The sequence below is a fragment of the Strix uralensis genome, chromosome 7 (genome assembly GCF_047716275.1).
Source record: "Strix uralensis isolate ZFMK-TIS-50842 chromosome 7, bStrUra1, whole genome shotgun sequence".
Classification (NCBI taxonomy): Eukaryota; Metazoa; Chordata; class Aves; order Strigiformes; family Strigidae; genus Strix; species Strix uralensis.
In genome coordinates, this window is record NC_133978.1 from 18,709,393 (window position 1) to 18,729,574 (window position 20,182).

General features: G+C 40.0%; 1 protein-coding gene across 5 annotated transcripts in view; it reads right to left on the reverse strand.

Annotated features, from left to right (window-relative positions):
• The window catches only part of ADK (adenosine kinase), a 291,237-nt gene that overhangs the window by 267,316 nt on the left and 3,739 nt on the right, over window positions 1-20,182 (reverse strand). For 3 of the 5 annotated variants that reach the window (XM_074874605.1, XM_074874604.1, XM_074874602.1), the window contains exon 2: window positions 7,160-7,234. In XM_074874605.1, the coding sequence (XP_074730706.1) occupies window positions 7,160-7,215 (56 nt within the window). In that variant the 5' untranslated portion in view covers window positions 7,216-7,234. Of the gene's footprint in view, window positions 1-7,159; window positions 7,235-13,969; window positions 14,068-20,182 lie in introns of those variants that run through there. The other 2 variants (XM_074874606.1, XM_074874603.1) reach the window with 2 other exon arrangements.

The window sequence follows — 20,182 nt, forward strand, 5'->3', positions numbered from 1 at the left end:
TCATAACTTAGGTTACAGTCAACAGTAACACTGACGTGGTATCTGCACACTGTTCGGGAATAGCAAGTTACTAAAAAGAAATACTAAAACTTAGTATTTAACTTCAAAAGGAAGGACAGAATCCCTCTCATCTTAATACATGTAACTTGGGAAGAAAAGCTATTGAGATTGCAAATCGCTTGACCTGAATGAATCTAACCCAATCAAGTAGTAATGAGCATTATAATTCTCTTAGATATCTAACTTTTTTAAAAAATTAAGTTTTTAAAAAGCTGAAGGTATTCCAGCCACTTCAAAAATGCTATTAAAAAGCTGTCTTTTCTAAGAGATGACAACTCAATTTCATCTACACTAAAAAAACTCAGAATGTTACACATAAGAGTTAATTTTTGACTGGACTTTTCTTCAGTTCATGAGTGATCAAACTGTTTCACTATATTACTATAGTAACTAGAAAAACTCTAGCCTTTCCTATGCTGTTGGAAATTTTTGTTGGGAGAAGCAGGATGGGAATGGAAAACAGTATTAAAATTGCATCTTAGCACCCTGTAATTAAGAATGCCTGCAACCATACCCAGAACATGAATCACAGTTTTTATCTACTGTATCCTAAATAAAAAATCAACCTTGTAATTGTGCAATCGGAAAACTCTAAGATGAAAAGTTTTTCAGTACAAACATCAGGTATCACTTTCAAAAAGAAAGTTTTACCATCTAGTTTTGGATTGAGAAACCCAGCTTTTTCCATCAAAGACATCTTCAGCGAGGGTCTTTTCATTTAATATTATAGCCTAGTTAAAAACAGAGACACTTAATACATAGAGCTCTTTCACTTGAAAGTTTCTTGTTTGCATTGAGAAGGTAAACGATTAAATACTGGGTTTCAATTGCCTTGTAATGCAACTCCGAAAGTTTTGTTAAACAAATTTTCACTTGGGAGTGAAGGAAAAATACAGATAAGATGTGTGTGTGTGAGTCTGTCATGTGTTATTCTAAAGAAAACAATTAATCCAAGAACAAGACATGTTCTGTTGACATGTACAGCAAATCTTCTGAAGAAGTTTGCAGTTTATTACTAGGCAAGCATTTAAGGAAGTGAAAACACAATAAAGAGAAGAGATAACAAGGAGTGGAATATTTCTTATTCATTAACATCTTATGTGCCATTTTACAGGTAAATAAGTAGTTACAAGCTCTTCTATAGTCATTGCTCAAGCTCAGTATATCCTGAAAACATCACAGCTCCTCATGCAAAACAGGCAGATTTTTCAAATAGCCTTTTCCAAATGGAGCTTAACTAAAATCGTTCATTCATTTAAACTACACATTTAACTAGACTCACTAGGAGAAATTATCAGGCTTGCGGTAAACTCTAAATTATGTTGTCAGGAATGCTACCAAATTTATGGGCACATCAGTACTGAGAGGACCTTTTGAAGGCATTACCCTGTTTTTGCAAGCAAACACTGAAGTTTTTATAATTTACCAGCAGTCAGATGATGAAATTTGGCTCAACAGTTTCAACAATGCTCTATGTTCAGACCCCGAGATAAGCGAAATTGACTTCCATGGGTACAACTCAAAAACACAAGGCAAAAATAAACCCCTCAGTTGTTCAGCTTCTCTGCCAAATGAGCCAATGCAACCGATACTTTTAGTAGAAAACTTTCACAAGGATTATTGAAACAATGGAACATCACATAGCAAGCTATCTTCTAAAAAAATTTTCAGGGACACATTTTGAAGTTATTACTATGTACTTTCCACACATTCAGCACTGTACAGACAGATAATACAATCCCCAACTCAAAGCAATATAAAAACCAATTAACCTGTCCCAGAGGATTAATGAAGCACACAGAATCAAAGTAAACACATTAGTAAAACTAAAAAAGCTGTAAGTTTGGGGGCTTTTTTCCCCACTTAAATCTGGCAGCAAAGTCCATATCTGCAGCTTGTGCATTCTTTGATCCTGCAACCTCCTGGTACAGAATCACCACTCGTATTTCTCAGTCTTCAAGCTCACTTACACATGATTTTAGGAAAGAGCTTGTTTTGTATTGAAGCCTTAAGACTGTGTGAAAACCCAAGTCTGGTGAACAAATAATCACTTCTGATTGTGTAAAAGCTATTTAGACACTTAGCCACCTTATGAAAGTTAACTGCATGAGTGGTGTTTTGATTTTTTTTAATTTTTTTTTTTTTTTGCTATGGGAAGTTACAAAGGCTTCTGTTAGATACAAGCAAAGGTAACAAACTGAAAATGTTGAGAATAACACATGGTAGAATGTCTACAGTCACAGCTATATAAACCAACCTAAATTTAATGCAATTAAGCAGATGTTTTTCATTTCAGTTGCTTCTCAAACCCTTTCCCTAAATTTATAATCCAAATTCCCACAAGAGTCAAAAAAGATCAAATATGTGTATCATCTTCACTTCCATCACAGTAAGCACCAAAACACCCTCAAACAAGACAGTTTAATTTACCAGATGTCAGCATTGCTCTGTTAGTAAAGTTTGTGCTTAACTAACCCATCACCCTCCAAAAGTACTCTGCAGTGAGGAAAGGTAGAGAATGAACAAACATCTCAGGATCTCCACTAATGACCCAACCACTTTCAATGACGCAGACAAGTTGGTAGCACCCTGCAAGGGATCCATACCCATACTTGTGAAATTACAGATCAAAATGACAGCATTTCTTCCTTCAGTGTGATGATACTCTCTTTTCAGATAGTAACCATCACCACCTCTCCAAAATACACATACTTGGAAGACCCCATTCATTTTCCTCTCCCATTTCTTCATACCTGTTTTTCCAGTGAAGAGTAAAAGATTATAAGCCCATTTCTTGGTTTACAGATAGTTTGTATTTACAACAGTGTCACAGAGAAGGCAGGGAAGAGAACTAAGGAGCAGGTGATACAGGGCATGAAAGCTATTAGAAACTACAGACCTTTATTGAGCACCTTCAATGAACTTGTGCAAAGATTGCCATAGACCCTGATTTTAAAGACAAAAAAACCCAAAAAACAAAAAACCACAAAACACACAAAAAAGACGACCTGGCTGCTTTGACAACCAAGAAGTAAATCAAATAGCAACTTGTAATCCTGGACAATGACGGTGATCAAATAATCAGTCTGGAGATGACAAATATAATGAAATTCGGCATCCAGACTAGTAAACATAGCCCACTTTACGAGATCATGGCTCTGGCAAAGAGCCCAGAAATTAGAGTGAAATAAAACAATAAGCATTCTTAACCTTGATGTGAGAAATAGGACACATATCATCATTTCACCTATATCTTCACTCCTTTTTAAGAGCATGGACTGAAGGATATTTACATGCTTATACAGGTGCTGCCAATTACAAATATTTTCCTTGCCTTCCCCCTGGCTAATCAGGGAAGATACAAGGTTTTCACATATTCAGAAGTTCCAAGACTAGCATAATAATTCTGTCAACATAAATTTGTTCAATAATGATTTTCTCTACCTCCTCAATTCATGCAGTCATAGACACAGATGTGGAACAACAGCAAGAGAAGAATTGTGTGAACACACACTTCTCAACTGCTGGATGTGCCCTTGAGGCGATAAGTAACAACCAGATCTCCACTGCCTAAAAATTAACTATAGTTAGATAAATGTCAAAAACTAAATATTTGCAAAACAGAGTGCTATAGAGGGAGCAATGAAACAGATGCCATCTCCTAACTTTTAACAGCAGGACACTGGAGTATTTACAGGAGTCAGCAGTACTTAAGTTTCTATGGAGTCTTAAAACATCATTGACATGTTAATCTGAATTTCTTTGTCCACTTTATTAGAGTTTAATATACATAGTGTAGATTAAGTTATTCTTAAATGCCTGTTACAGATTCACTAGGTAAAGGAATTATTCCTGTTAAAAGTCACAGGTAGAACCGAGTACACCAAAAGCTTTAATGAATACCTGTTAGCAAAGTTACTTTCACAGATTAGCATAGCTATAGTTAGCAATTCACCCACAAAGCACCAATCCTTTTTCTGTTCTTTCCCCTGCCACCCATAAAAAGCTGCTCTTTGAGCAAGTATCTATATCCTAGAAAAAATAAAGATAAATACTGTTAGGTTATGGAATTAATGCAAATTAAAAGAAGACCTCCTCCCCCCCCCCCCCCCCCCCAAAAAAAGCATTTCTCATATGTCTCATGCAGATACTCAGAAAAACCAAGGGCATACAATGGACTGCATTTCCTTCAAGACTGCTCTCCAGCTCTGTGAACAGAAACTGAAGTGGCTTTGGGTATAACCAGTTTTGAACAGTGCCATCAACATTGCTAACACTTTTTCAGATTGTCTCCCTGTAGAGAGATAAGAAATGTGACTCAGAAAAAATTAGAGAGATTGTATTAAGATAAGAAATGAGACCCTACCTGATAGAGGCCAAAGCTTCTCTGGCTCAGGTAATGCTAGACTGGGGGTGTGGTCTAAAAAGCTCACAGCCACAGTGAAGCTATGTCATGATATAAATTAAGACCACCTCTCCCAGAAATAGTCTAGGAAAGGCTTAAAGCTTCCCAAAGCTTGTCAAGAGAGCAAAGGACTTTGGAGCCCAGATTAAACCAAAGTCCACCTTGAAAGAAGAGTGACAGGGTTGTGCTAACAACCCAAGCCAAAACCACCCACCCAGCCTTCCAATACTGCTCATTTCCTCAAACCAGTATTACATGGCAGCAAGCTGTTTGAATCTGCCAGGGGTAGGGCTGCATTATGAACTTATTTTCAGGTTTATTTATAACATGGATTGTAGGACATTTAAATATCATTAAAAAGACCACTTGAGACTTCCTACTCAATCTTATGCTGTTTCCATTCGCATTTTCTTAATATGAAATATTAAATTAACTAATAGTTACAAAAATAATCTGGTTACAGAACTCATTTTAATACTCTCTCATTTCATTGACAATATACTTGCTGATTTAACTTGCAACATCAAATCCTTTATTCTGAACAAAGGTATTTACTCTTAAAACTGGTTATACAAGAGAGGAGGATAACTTTCTCACTGGTTACATTAGGTTAAATTATAAAATTCTTATGGGTGTTTACCTAAATTCTTTCCTCATTTTCCTAAACTACCTGCTCAAGTCAGAGCCCAGCTGGCCTGATGGCCCCATTAAACATGTCCATCCAGCTGAAGAGGCAAGACACCAACTCCAGAGTTACTTGATCACTGCCAAGATACCAACAGCTGACGCTACATGGCTAGAGATGGATGCACATCTTCTCTGACAAGAAGAAACAGAGACACTAGGCTAGTATGATGGACAATTTCTCTGTCAAATGTTTCACAGTCCTGAAATATCTATGTTCTTGCACCTCCCGGCAGCATTTGAATAGATAACTTTATTGTAGCAGTTGTTCTACAGCTAGGTTTGCTATTTTATCTCCCTTCACAAGCTGAGGAAGCGTGGGATTTGATTCTCATTTAAGGAAGCATTGCAAAAGGTAGTTCGACTTAAGAGTAGAAACATGCTTGTCTGTTTGTTAAATGGATGACTATGCATACACTCATAAATAGGGAGCTAGAAATAAAATCAGGTACATGTGAAGAAGGTAGACAAGCTTCTCGGTTTTCAGGTTATCACCAGAGCTATCACACTTATCAGCTATCAAACTGCTGTTGGAGGACTGCTTATTTCTTTAAATAATGCAATACTCCCCAAAGGCATTTTGGCAGTAAAGAAATGCTCACAAAGCATATGCTGTTCCAGGAGATAATTTAACTTGTCCAACAGACTCAAATTTCAGTACATAAGACTTCTAATTATTAAATTAAATTCTGCAGAGCAGATCAGGTCCAGTGAAAAGCACAATGCACTGTTGCAGGATTTCACTGCTGGAATATAGATCCTACCACCTCTTGTGTCAGCAATTTATAAGGATTAGCTGGGGAGTATTTTGGGGTTGGGGGCTGGGACATTACTTATGTTCAGAGACTAGTTTTCAAGTTATTTCAGTAGAAGCACAAGGCAGAGAATTACATCAGAATAATTTACTTTTTCAGAAATCAAGTCTATGTCTTGAGTGTTCCAAGTTCCATATGTTTTTGAGATTGATACACCCATTACATTCTTGTCTTTTGCTTCCAGCTTGTAATATTCAGGCTCTCACCTAAACACACCTTTAGATAAAACTTGAGTGATAAAATATCCATTGCAAAATGAATTACTGCTATTATTAAAAGCTTCAGAACAAAATATTTGTGGCTGACAGTACACATTCACAAATAAAAACTCTGCACTATTTGGTGATGTGAAATTTATTCTTGATCCAGTATTTCCATTGATAACTAAAAGAATGACTAGAGAAAAAAATCATTAACACTTTAAAAATTAAAGGAAGAATTCTGAACATTCTGAAAGATGAAATCAACTTATTGATTGCTTGCAAACAGGAGAAAGAAGCAACAACAACTGGAAGAAAGTGAGCTCATGCAGAAGGATTTAAAAGCACAACTATATTTTACATCTCTTGAAAAGACCCATCTCTAAGCTGATCAGAGAATGAGTAAACTTAATGCCAACAGCAATTCAGTGATACGGTTATATGGATGGTAGCATAACTACTAGGCTTAAGCAAGATAACAGACCACATGGTAAGAAGTGGTCCTGTTCTTGACTGATAAATTGGAATATTAAAAAAAACAAAACATACACTTGCCCAACTTTTCTTGGTGTGTTACAGAAATCGCTCATTTGCCCCAAAGTCATCACTGAAGAAAAGAGCGCTGTAATAGTACAGCAAAAGTAGCACACTACTCATACAAGAGCTACCTACATTTTACTGACACTGATGATTGCTTCCAATCAAAGGCTAGCAAAGACAGCATGAAGAGACTACAATAAATAATTGATAGAAAACAATAAATACCAAAACCACATGAAAACACTGAAGCTTTCCACTGACACCACCACCACAGCTTCATATGGCTTCTAGCTAATCAAATGACTGATACAATGTTGGCTTCTTTCAGAATAAGGTCAGAATCCCACAGGGATTACATTAGCAATACACAAGCAGGTAGTCCTCTGTTTAGTTATAAGCATCATTCTGGAAACAAAACTGACATTAAAAAAAAATAAAATAAAATCAAGACTTACTTGTCAAGGAAGTCTTTGTCCACAACTGCACAGATATCGAGCAGAGGATTTCCCATTCCAAACAGGACATTTTCACTGTAAGAGAATCAATTATTTCAAGTTAGCTTAGCACTAGTTTATTGTTGCTAGTAGAATATGTTGAAGACTTCTTTTTATTAGAGAGAAAAGTTTTTCTTGAATACAGCTAAAGAACAAAAAGATACAGATTTTGCCCAGTGCAGTAGTCACATGAAGACCTGGCATATAGACAGTCAAATTTGATTGAAGTATCAGCCTACAATAATCTTCTTTGACCAATATACAGACTGCAAGCAGTCAAGAATATATAAAGGTATATATTCTGTTAAGCTATCATTCACCCAGATAAAGAATTACAGCTGTGGGACGCATTCTGTAGTTTTAAAGGACTACATTCAGGTTGTAATACCAGATTTTAGACAGGGGGAGCATCAGACCAGATTATAAAAATTTCACTGAACAGACTTAGTTGTTGGGTTTACTCTGCTAATGACCACTAATTAACAATTTAAGTCTGTTTTAATAAAATGAAATTAAAGAGACTATGGATTCTGCATTGTCAGCCATCTTAAACAGCGTAGTCATCTACTGATACAAATTTATGTACTTTTTAATAAATTTGAAATTCATTACCATGACTTCTGCCACATAAAACCAAGACATCAGAGATATGATAAACAGCTGAAATAGCTGGCTTTAACTTTTTTTTTAGATTCATTCAGAAACCATGTGTTACATATTCCTGAATAGCATGTATTTGGGTGATAATGCAGTAATACCAAAGGATTAGATACATGGCCCAGTGTCAAGTAGGAGTAAATGCAGCTGTTCTCGAAGGCTGCCTAAAACTACATCCAAACCCACCACATTCCTTGCTAAGCTAACACCTGCTGCCTCCAACTGGCAAGGCAAGCCCTTGCTGTAACCACCAAAGGTAGCTTCAGTATGACCATCAAATATGCCTCCCTCTTTACTATGTCTCTATCAAGTATTTGCAGAGGAAGCATATTCTCTGCGTCTCCATCCCCCAAAAAGTACTACCGTAACGCTGTAGTTGGATCCAAAGTTTATCCGCAGTTTATCCAAAGATGAAAACAGTGTCAGCTGAATCTCAAAGAAAGTGAGTTTTCAATTGTTCTGGCCCATTCAGAGCAAGATAAATGTTTTAGAGACTCAACATCTGCCTACTAAATGATAGATTTCATTAATTTCTACTTAATAGGATAAGAAAAAAGAATATTAAACAAGTGGAAAAGGGATGGTATGGAACAATCTCATGAATTGTGTCCAACAGAGGTTGGAAACTCATTCACTTACTTCCTCTCACAACTGCTATGAAAAGCCCTTAGCTAACAAATATTCATCAAATTTGAAGCTACTTGCGAGAAGTACAGAGTCAAACTTCTTCCTCTTTATGATGCCACATTAGTCTCCATTAAATGCTAAATTCTGAAGTCCAGAAATGAAGAAGTGGAAAACGTGATTATAACCGTGATACTGACAAACAGCAAACCATGCTTGAAGTATCCAATTTTTTGTTGTAGCTTTAAAGACAGGCCTTTACAGCCCATTTCACTGTAAGTGAAACGCAGAAGACGCTACTTTGTGAAGATGAAGCCAGAAATCCAGCTCACTCCTAACTGAGATGGATAACATCTGCTTAGTAAAAACCTACAAGACTCACTAAATACTTTTGTCAGTGTGAGAATAGCATAACCATAAGTTATATCTAGCTAGAAGAAAAGAAGAGGGAGAGACAGATGACAGTTAAGAAGACATGAGGATTAAGGAGATTGCAGTTGGAGCCCCAGGACAGGACATTCTCTCCATTTTAAAGACTAAGTATTGCATCAGTAGTATTGCAGGACAATGAATGAACAAGTCAGAATTCTGAAAGTGCTGAACGCAGATTTGTCCCAAACCGTATGCTCCTGTGCCTGATGTTTAGCTGATTCTCACATTCTGTGAAAATCTACACATCAATAATTTTATACCTACACTTAAGAAAAAAATGCATATCATGGATAACTTCTATGTAAGACAAGTATCAGCACTTAAGTGTACGGTATGTCAGAAAACAGCAGCTGTACTTCAAAAACTCTCTCAAATACAGCTGACATGTTGCGGTCACTACCTATGAAGAAGTCACCTTGTTCAACAGAAAAGCAAAATAGAAGCTACCAAACAGTTAACAAGCTGCAGGCTGCAGAACATACTGGTCAATATACTTGAAGCAGCATGAGATGCACTGGTTTAACATCCACAGAAGCTCTATGAAGCCAATAATGAGCATATAAACTCCTAATCTGTCAGCAGCAGCAGGAACTAGCACTTTCAGTGCCATTTAATCCAGGCAGCTCTTTACATCACATACAAGTCCTGTTCCATCTCCAAGCCTTCCTTCTCCCACAATATTTTATAATCACCCCCATTCAAGTACTCCAGAGGCTCTGTAGTAGGGTGCCATCCGGGATGGAAAGTTTTAAAAGCCAAGATAGCTATCACTAGTCTAGTAAATGTATGTTCAGAAACATTTCCCTGAGACTTCTGGGCAAACTCTCCCCAACTTCAGCACAGTTGCTTCTCACAACCAAACGCAGGATAGCAGAACTTGACAGCTTTTCAAGTACATAAAACTTTGAGTACATTAACTGTTTGATGTCTATGAAAAAGAGAGGTACGAAGGTTATAACACTCAACTTATTTTTGCAATTAATCTAAATACATGAGCTAATATATACTAATAGCTAACTTTGTGTTTTCAATTAACATTGGTTGCTTCAGCTCAATGTTTCAATTAACAAAGTCCCAAAGTACTAGAACTTCCATGCTTAAAACCAGGTATTAACATTCAATTGGCAAAAAGGAGAAAAATCCATACACTCCATCTGTACTGAAGACTGTGGTTGTGTCATTCCTTGACTGATGCTGCATTTGGTAAAAATACCTTTCTGAGAAAAATGGGAAGAGTCTAAACAATCTCTTTCCAAGTCACAAATGTAAAATTTAACAAGTTTAAGCAGACATTTAAGATCACCGCTGTGATCAGTGTTTTCTAACACAAGCTTTGTGAACCACGATCTGGAAAGTCCAGTGTTTCTAACGTTAAAGAGAAAGACTTGGCTGTGTAAGTCCATAGTACGTTCAACGTGATTAACCCAACACCAGCTACATTTCAGTGCAGCGCAAATCATCTTTTCCTTCTTGAGGGGCTGCAAAGTATCTGCCCTGTTACACTATTGAGCTTTTTTGTGGCACAACACGAGGCATAGCATTTACTTGGCTACAGTTTGCTCCTCTGTAAAAACAAAAATTTTAAAAAATAAAATCACATATACTCTGTAAAACCACATACCTTAAAAACATAAAATTATACATAATATTTAGGATCCTAGAGAATGCTAAATTTACAAGTCTCCAGAGAAAGAAAATGAGATATTAAACTGTTATCTCACCCAAGTTTAACTCTTTCAGCAGTACATGTGAACCTTACCAGCCTTATGTTTGCTGTTCAGTCACACTGGACACCTGCATTGATTAAAATTTCACGGATTATTTCCAAACAACTAGACATAAAACATAGTAAGGAAGCAGCAATAGTTTCCTGAAATATGAGATTTCACAATACATAGGTTATTTGGGAAATACATCCCTGCAACAGACAGAACAGACACTTAGGTACTCCACAGCCTCCTTGACTCTCTCCAGTCCTTCCTCTTACATGGGAGTGCTGGTATCTAACCATCTGAGAAGAATGTTCTTGCTTAACAAAATTAACCTATTACAAAAGAATATTTGGCTAAGCTCTTCAAAAAATACAACACCTCCACCTGCACAAATTAAGGGCATATCATCAACTATAGACGTCAGTGTGTAGGTGTGTGTGCATATATATGCGTACACAGCCACACAGAGTACTTATGTATATGAACAGTGTATCTACCTTTTACACTCTAAAAATAAGACGTTCATACAAATCTAAAACTTGTTTGGACACAGAAATACACTGTTCATCTAGAAGGCAAAACTACAGCAACAACGGTAACTTACTTTACAGAAAACTTGGATGTACACTGCATTGCATTCTAAACTCCTGACAGCAAGCAATATATTTTATGAGTTTGTCATTCAACTTTGACTAGATAAAGTGAGTTGTAATTTTAAGTTCAAGCAATGTAATTCATTAAATATAAATAAATCTTCACCTGCTAATTATGGCACTTTGTTTGGAGATTGCCAAGATGATTGATTTTTCACAAGCAGCTAGTGTTTCACATATTATTCTTATCACAAGTTGCAGAAGTAATTAAATAAAACTGAACTGGATGAAAACCAAACACAACCAAACAAAAAAACCCCACATCAATACTGAGCTACCCTTCAACTCTTTTTAAGAAGTCAACAAAATTAACTGCAACTGAACAGTCTGGAAAGCTGTGTCCAATATCATGATTATTCATTACTAATGCTCTACTGTAGCAGGCATTTTTAAAAATACAGTCCTGTTTCATGCTGGCTGCTGAACATTAGCAGTACTGTATCTAACTACCCCATAATATTGTTATCATCCCGTGCTGCTGTGCACTTCAGTGGAATAGCAACATCAAAATATTAGTGAAAGCATATTATTGGTTACTGGCACAGAGACAGAATATTATTTTGAGCCTTTGGATACTGGCATGTCTTGCTTAAAAAAAAAAAGCTATTTCATAAAAAACATTTTTTTTCTTGTTAATTGCTGCAAAAATTTTCTCATCTACATAATAGTAACTAATAGTAAAGGAAGCCATCTTGAAAATTTCACCTTTTTTATTGCTCTATAACAGCCTCATACTGCTGTGCAACTGTAATGTACACTCAATATTAAATTCTTACACCAAGACCTTTTACAGTCAGAAAGTCTTAATAAAACATGACTGGGACATGTGGATGTCCCAACTGCATGATATTCAGCTGTATGCCTAGTCTTTCATTTACAAATATAAGGTTTCGTAAGATCTAAAATGGTATATTTCTATAGGGTTTGACTATGCCCTTAAAAGTAAGGCCAAATAAGGCATGTTCTAAAAGCCTGTTCTCAGCATACCAGCTTCAGTCAAAGTTAAACCCCATAAAACAAAAGATTTTAATTTATCAAAAATCATTTATACATGTAGTTAAAACAAAAGAGCAATAGTACCATTTGAATTAGCAACAGCATTTGAATAAGTATAAGCCCTCGACTAAGAACATCCTTCTCTCATTCCCCTTACCTACCCAACATAAATACAAGTGAATAGGGTAACATTTACTGTTAACCATAACTTGTCTGACACTAAAAGCACCTCAGAACTATTATTCCATAATTCCAGAGTTCAGACAATTTCCCTTGCATCACTGGTCAGCAAATGACTTTTGCATATAGACCATAAAGATACAAGTAGCCTGTAGAACTGCTCACATGCTTTCCTTACTTGGGTCTTAAGTAAAGGCAGTATTTGGCTAAGGAGTTACATGTTTACATACAGACTTAGAGGAGTCTCTTCAGTGAAGATTTCATTCATTATGAAACTTTCATGGTCTTCTAGAGTGATCCATTCACAGGTTTCAGCTTAGAAGCCAAGCCTAAAAGCGTTGGCCTTATGTAATCAAGACTGCCGCAGGAAAAAAACTGTTCCACCACCACTCAGCTCCTTACACAGCTGTGCTAACTCCAATAGTGAGATACTACTGCAATTTCAAAGAGTTACGGTCTGTACTTCTCGGTCAGAAACAGTGTGAAATCTGATACACTTGAGTTTTGAGGGCGGAGAGACTCGATGGGAGAGTTGCCTTGAACGATCATTGAACTCGGAGTCTGTAGTTTTAGGCATTTCTTTAGCAGCTAATCAAAATAATGACTGATCAAAATAATTACATGACAAAGGTTACCAGCTCACTTCACAATACCGCCCTGTTTTAAGATGAAGTGCTTCAGGATGCAAAACTGGTCATAATAATTCCCTTCACGCATGTCAATTTAAGGGTTTGTCATTCTTCAGTTATCCCTGATAAACTGACACCACGGCAGTTCCAACAGACCGCTAAGAGCCGAGCCCGTTACTATGACCCGGCTTCTCAGTATTTGGGGTTCATTTAAAATTAGGTTCCTGTCACGGCACGCTACAGCGATGCTTTAAGGTTCAAACGCGGCTGCCGGAGTCCCAGGACATCCGCCCTCCCCTCCCCACGGGCGGACCCCGCCGCGGGAGGTGGCCGCCCGCGCTCAGGCGCTACCTTTGACAACGGCACCGCCGCCGAGCGACGCCGCACGACGCCCCCGGCCGCGCCCCGGCCGCCGCCCCGCCGTTCATCTCCGGGAGCCCGGCCCGGCGCATCTCCGCGGGGCTCTCGCCTGGGCAGGCGCGGGCGGGCGCGCCAGGGCTGGCCGGGCGAGCCGCTGAGGGCTGGCATCGACCCCAGCCGGGCGACTGTTGGCGGCGGTCGGCGACGCCAGCGCGCGCGCCCACCTGCCCGCCAGAAATAAACTCCGCGCGGCCGGGGCGCGGGTGACCCCCCACCCGCCGGGCTGAGGGCCCGGGAGGGAACCGGCGCGGCGGGGGCGTGCAGCCGCAACACCACCTCGCGGCGGAGGGACAGAGGGAGGGGACGGAGCCGCGCTACCCCGCACCCTCATCACACGGGTGGAGAAGGAGGGAAGAGCCGAGCGCCGGACGCCCCCGCCCCGCGAGCAGGAGCGCATGGGCGCCCGCTCGCCCCTTCCCGCGGGGCGCCGGGCTGGGCTGCGAGCGCCGCGCCGGGGCTCGGCGTTACCTGAGGGTGGGCATGGCGCCCCGCTGCCAGCGGCGTCGCCTCCCCGCCCGCCTCGGCCGCGACTGAGCCGCCGGCCACGGCCCGGCCGACCCACCCGCGCGCCCCCGCCCCGCCCCGCCCGCCCGCGCGTACCGCCATTGGCTGGGCGGCCGGCGGGGGCGGGCCCGGACCCTCCGCGGCGGCGGCGCGCGAGGAGCCCCGGGAGGCGGCGGCGGCCTCGGGGCGCCGGCGGCGGGCCCCGCGCCCCGGTTCAGAAGCTCCCGGTACCGAGCGGCGCCGCCCGCCCGGCGCCCCGGGGTCCCTGGCCGCCATCTTTGGTCCGGGCAGACAGCACGCACCTCCCACACACCTCCTCTTGTCACCTCCCTCCCACAGCCCGAGGAGACAATTATGGTCGCCAGCGGTAATTAAAAAAAAAAAAAAAACCAAACCCAAAAGGTTTCATCGAGGCAGCGAAGAGGTGCGGACTTCTAGCCGCACTGCCCACATTAAAGATGGCCAGCGGAGCCCCTGGCATCGCTGTCCCTCAGCTGTCACGGGGCCGTGGGCATTGCCGCACTCCCAGGGGACCCCAACCGCCCCCGGCCGGGGCTGCTCCCCAGGCCAGCGGCCGCGCTCCTGCCCGGGACGTCTGCCCGCCGCCCCTCTGCTGCTCCAGGACGGCTCGTCCTCCCCGGCCGCTGACTGACGCCTCCCCCGACGCGCGATTTTGACACACTCGCCAAGAACGCATTTTCACTCTTTTTATTTGCGCGTTGGGTCAGAGCTTAACGCCGCCTCAGGTGACCGGCCTTCGTGCAGCCTTCCGCCCTCCTCGGCCACCACCGCCCGGCATCGCCGCCCTCAGCCAGAGAAGACCCCGTCCCCGCGCAGGCGGGGGCTGGGGCAGGGCCGGCCGGCCTGGCGGCGCGGGCTCCCGCTCCGGTGCCAGAGAGAAGGGCTACTGCGCTCCCGGGTTGGTGGAGCACCCAGCAGCCACCTGTGGAACGCAGCTACCGGACATTACTCATCTTTCCAACCTGCCAGGGGGCTAGAGTGGAGACACGGATGAGATGCTGGCCCGTGGGCCACCGTTTGCGGGAAAAAAGGGGCAGCCCTTCATTGCCCAACTGGTTTCTTGTCCGCCTGACGTTCAAGCAGAACTGCCATAGAAGAAAGGAAATGCATCGGCAAAGCCCGGTTCTTATTCTCGCTTTTCCTACCCGCTTACTCTTCATTTGGCTGTCAAAGTCACTGCTACTCCGTGCAGATTTGGCACTTTTGTTAACTTACCAGCACCAGAAACACTGATTCATGAAACTGATGTCAGAAGGGGTTGTTTTTGCCAAAAGTGAATCCCACGTTGTTCTGTTAAGTGCTGCCGTGTCCCCTCTAAATATTTAAACTTTACGACTTCCTAATCGTGATTATTTAGCCTTAGTTTCCCTTTCTCTCCATCTACAAAATGGGAATATTGTACTCAGAAAAATTTTTCAACTATTTCTGATTTTTGTGTGTCTCGGAGAAGTTCACAATGCTCAAGGACTTACAGTGTCACATGAAGATAACAGGAATACTTATGCTCAATACCTGATGTAGGACAAATTTCCTAGGTTCTGTAAACTGGACACTCAAAAATTAATCACCACTTACAAAATTCTCATTATTAAAGTGTGTCAGGGGTCTTGAAAAGTCAAACTAATTGGAGTGGGAAATGCATTCATCCCCTTACTGTTGCACCACACAATACAACAGGCCCCCAAATCCTGGTGGAGGATGTTGAAATTTAATAAAGTGTAAATATTGTATTTGGATATATAATGGCTGTGTCCTCCAATCGATGCTGAACAATAGATTATTCCTAGTTTAACTATTCCCATGCCTAACAGTCAAACTTCTGGTTTATACCTGAAAATGGGGGGCAGGAGGAGGGAATTCCATCACAGGCAAATATAACAATAGTAGTAACACTGCTTGGTCTTGCTGGTCCCATCACTGTATTTTAAATAATAAACCCATTTTTAAAAAAAATCAAATTGTAGATTCCCTATAAGTAATTGCCTGACTTTAACAAGCACATAGATGTAATACATTAACATGATGCATATTTATAGTAATTTGTATCACAGAACTGCATATTATGAATATTAAGCCACAGAGTCCAAATGAGGTACAATCAAATGTTTCTAACTTTTATGAGTTCAGTAAGATATGATCAAAAGAGTGTTTTTCTTAAAAATTAAACAGCCTTTTGTGAAATAGCATGTATGACACCTCAACAGCATTTGTCAATCACACTTTCAAAAATCTCCAACTGTTCCCAAGTGCCCAATCACCTTGCTTGTACTATCACGTATCCAGAGGTTCTACTGGTACTGATGTCTTCGAGGCATCACCCACCACTATAGGTTTTTTGGTCATTTGCCAGGGAACTTCTGGAAGTTCTGGCACATAAGTGGAACAACAACAACCAGGGTATCCCTGGAAAAATGGTCATTTATTGCTTACAGTCATTCATAGATTAGCTTTATGATGCTTGTGCCACAAGTTCAACTTGTAGTCACATCACATATGTGCTAGGCAGCCAGCCTGAGTTCGCTCAGCCTCCCTGACACCTTCCAAACTTGCTCTGCTTGCGTGGGGCAGATAACCTGTGCCTTCACATGCATTTTGGCTTCAGAAATCCTTGAGGGAAATATGGAATTCACAGCTATTGTATCTAAAAATATACAATACCTGACAGGGTCTATCTGCAATTTCTCTCGACTGCTTCTGTTACCATACAGTAAGCAAGAGATCTGCATGACCATAGGAGTTCCTCTACATATGATGAACAATTATTCCTCAGGTGAATTCACTAAAACATTTCCTTTCAAGCACGGTATGAATTAAAAATGAAGTGCATCCCTACCTGATATAACAACAGGTAAGCATGTGAGAATTTTTAAAATTGCACTTTATTGAAGCAATCCATGAAACTACACATTTTACACATTTCTAACGTGTATCCAATCTATAGGCAATTTAGGCCTTAGCTTTTGACTTGTGTGTTACGTTTTACACCACCAATACTTAGTATCAATTGTCCAGTTTAGAATACAAACAAAAAGTTCTCCATTAACCCCCATATTTTACTCAATTTCTTCAAAGTACAAAACTAAGGTTAATCTTAGATGAACTGCCCACCCTTATCTTTGCAAGACAGAAGGATGATCTTTTACATAACAGCTTCAGCAGACATTATAAAAAGGGACTAGCAAGCAGGAAGTCCACAAATTCTCTTTCAATAACAGCATTTTGCAGAGCTTGCATGTATTTTCTACTAGAATAGTGGTTGTTTTGAAAACTTTTCTACAGAGAGAATTTCATATTTTGCAACATAAAATAAGATGTATTTTTATCTTCTATGGATCTACTAGCAAAGTATTAAAAAGATTTTTTTTTATTATTTTAAAATTCCATTGCATAATCCCATTTCTTTTAATGCAGCTTCACAGACCGTACAGCTGTAAGAGCAAAGGGAAGTCTATAAATCTGCTAAATCTTCACCACATTGCAGACAGATATACTTTTTTTCTATCTTATTCTAGTCAAATAGCCTAGCCCTTGAGACAGTTACAACTGCTTTGTACCACTGAATGTACAAGAAAAAAAACAAAACAAAACAAAAATCTTTCACCATAAATGAAATCCCAAGGTAGCATAAAGCCAGCAAGTAGCTTTATGTTACCATATTCTTCAAGTGCGGAACAACTTTGACTGCAGTCAAACAATCATTACAGAAATTATTACCATTCAAAATGGGAAAAAAAACCCCACCTTTCCCTTCACTGAATCCTGAGTAATACCCAAAGACTTCTCTCCTTCACACAAAATGCTTTGATATTCTATAAATAAAATAATTTCAATTTACATACTAATATAAGAAGCCATTTATGGAAATAAAAAAATGAAGAGCCATGAGAAAACAGTGTTCACATTGTATCTGCAAGTTCAATTTACTTTTTTCAAGAAGATAAGGTTTTCCAATACATTGCCAGCAAATACTAATTAATGACCTTTAGATAGCAACCCCTTCCCTGCTTCTGAAACTGGTTTTGTGAAATATTTGTTTACCATGCCTGTGTAACTAACTACTCAAATCCAATATCACAACCTTGAATCACAAGCCAGAGTTTTGCTTCAAACATTTCCACATGAAATATACCTCAGCAGCAGCAGAGTAAGCCAAGGTCTTGTTCTACAGAAAGCGCATTTCACACTATTGCACTGACAACGTATGCAACAACTACTGCATTCGCTCAAGCCTCCTCTCCGGGCATCTTCCTTGTCTGTTTATAAGTAATATTAGTAGATCCAATTAGATGAGTAATTCTACACAAGCTGTTTCAGTAGGTGAAAAAGGAGGAACTCAGAAATCTCATAAAAATTCACAGGAACTTCAAGATTCACCATGAAATAGCCACTGGCTCCCCTCCCACTGGTAATCAAGCACCCAAGCAGCTCTAGGGACAAGACTAGTCCTGTTGACTTCAGCAAGGCAGCACACCGTGTCAGAAGCATACATTTCTGCAGGATATCAGCAAAGACTACTATCTCTAAACTATCATTGTTCATTAGTATGACTCTTCTGGCCAGGTGGGCTGCAGTAACAAAAGAAAAAGACACCAGCCATGCTCGTGGTCCAGAGCAGAAAGAGCCTTCTCACGACATCCTCTTTCCTCAGGTTATACACTCCTTCCCATAGAGCAAGGAATTACTTTAATTAAAAGGATGAAAACACCATAAGAAGCTTCTCCAATACAAGAACACAAAACGGTGGAAATATGACACACACTGTGAGAAATCCCACAGGATTACATCAAAGGCCAGGTGAAGACACATGTCAATCTAAACAGTAATTTGAGAGTTACTGTTCATATCTGAACAATGAAAACAAGCACCTGAACTGTAAGAGCGAGGTATTTTTCATGCTGCAAGTCATTCCGGTTTTGGATATATTGCTGTCAACACCACTTTGAAGGGAAGGTTGCTGCTGTTATGTCCTAAATAAAGCAAAATCAGCAAAGTCTGTTGCTAGTGTCTTCAAAACTATTTGTCTGTTTTCTACAGGAGTCTAAATATCCATCTGAAGAAAAAGTCAATTGCTTTTACTATTCTGGGAGCAAACAGCAAGGTGCTTGAGTTTCAGATCTTTCTTTGTACTAAGGGGGCATTAAGAGTACTGACATGGAAAAAGTCACCCACATTTGCAGCTATGAGAAACTGGAAAGCGAGAAAAGTATAAGCCATGAAGACAGAAACTGAAATGAATACAAATGGAGAGTGAGGTGAAATTAAAAAAAAAAAGCCAGAGATAATAAAAGAGAAAGAAAAATTATTTACTAAATTACAACTGAAAGCTTTGTCAGAGCTAATTTAAAATATTCAGAATTTTCTTTCTTTTGTAGAGAGGAAGGAATAAGCTAAATTAAAAGCCAGCTTCTTAAGAAAATTAAAAATGCATGAAATTAGCAGTATTTTTTACAGTCAACAGTATCAAGCTGTCTAAAATCTAGCAGAACAGTAATGACAAAGGATTGCTTTTGATAACAATTACCCAGAGTGTTTGATAATTTATTCTGAAAAGGAAGAGATGTCTAATAGTAACAGAAGAAGAGGAATATTGTACTTTGTACTTTTAGTATAAAGTATTTGTCAAATTCAATGCTTACATTGTCTTCATATAGATGAACTGATTTGTCCAAACAGCCAGCCACGTCATGACTATTCAATCAATACAGCTGCTGCAGAACGGCCAGAAGGCCATAATGCAGAGGGGACTTCACAGCAGAGGATTTCACAAGTTTGTTAATTTTTTCCTTCTGCACACATGCATATTTCTATAGACATGTACATAGAAACTCAAAATTTCTACAGAGAAGGTCCAAATTCTTTTGTAACTGTACCAGTCTGTTAACAGAAGTCTGGTTGTGGTTTTCACAGACTTCCAAGATAAAAATCAAACCAAATATAAAAGGATGAAATCCTTAGTAACTCTCCTCTGAAGGAATGCCTCATGATGTTTCTAGTAAGTTGATGCTACAAGCCATTTGCAGATCTGCAAGCCTATTTTCTGTTCGAACAGTACAGTTTACACACACAGTGATATTTTATTTCACACAGCAGAGATGTAGTCAGAAGCCTGAAACAACGCAGCATGCATTAACGGCCTTGCCTAAAGCCCGTTGGTTT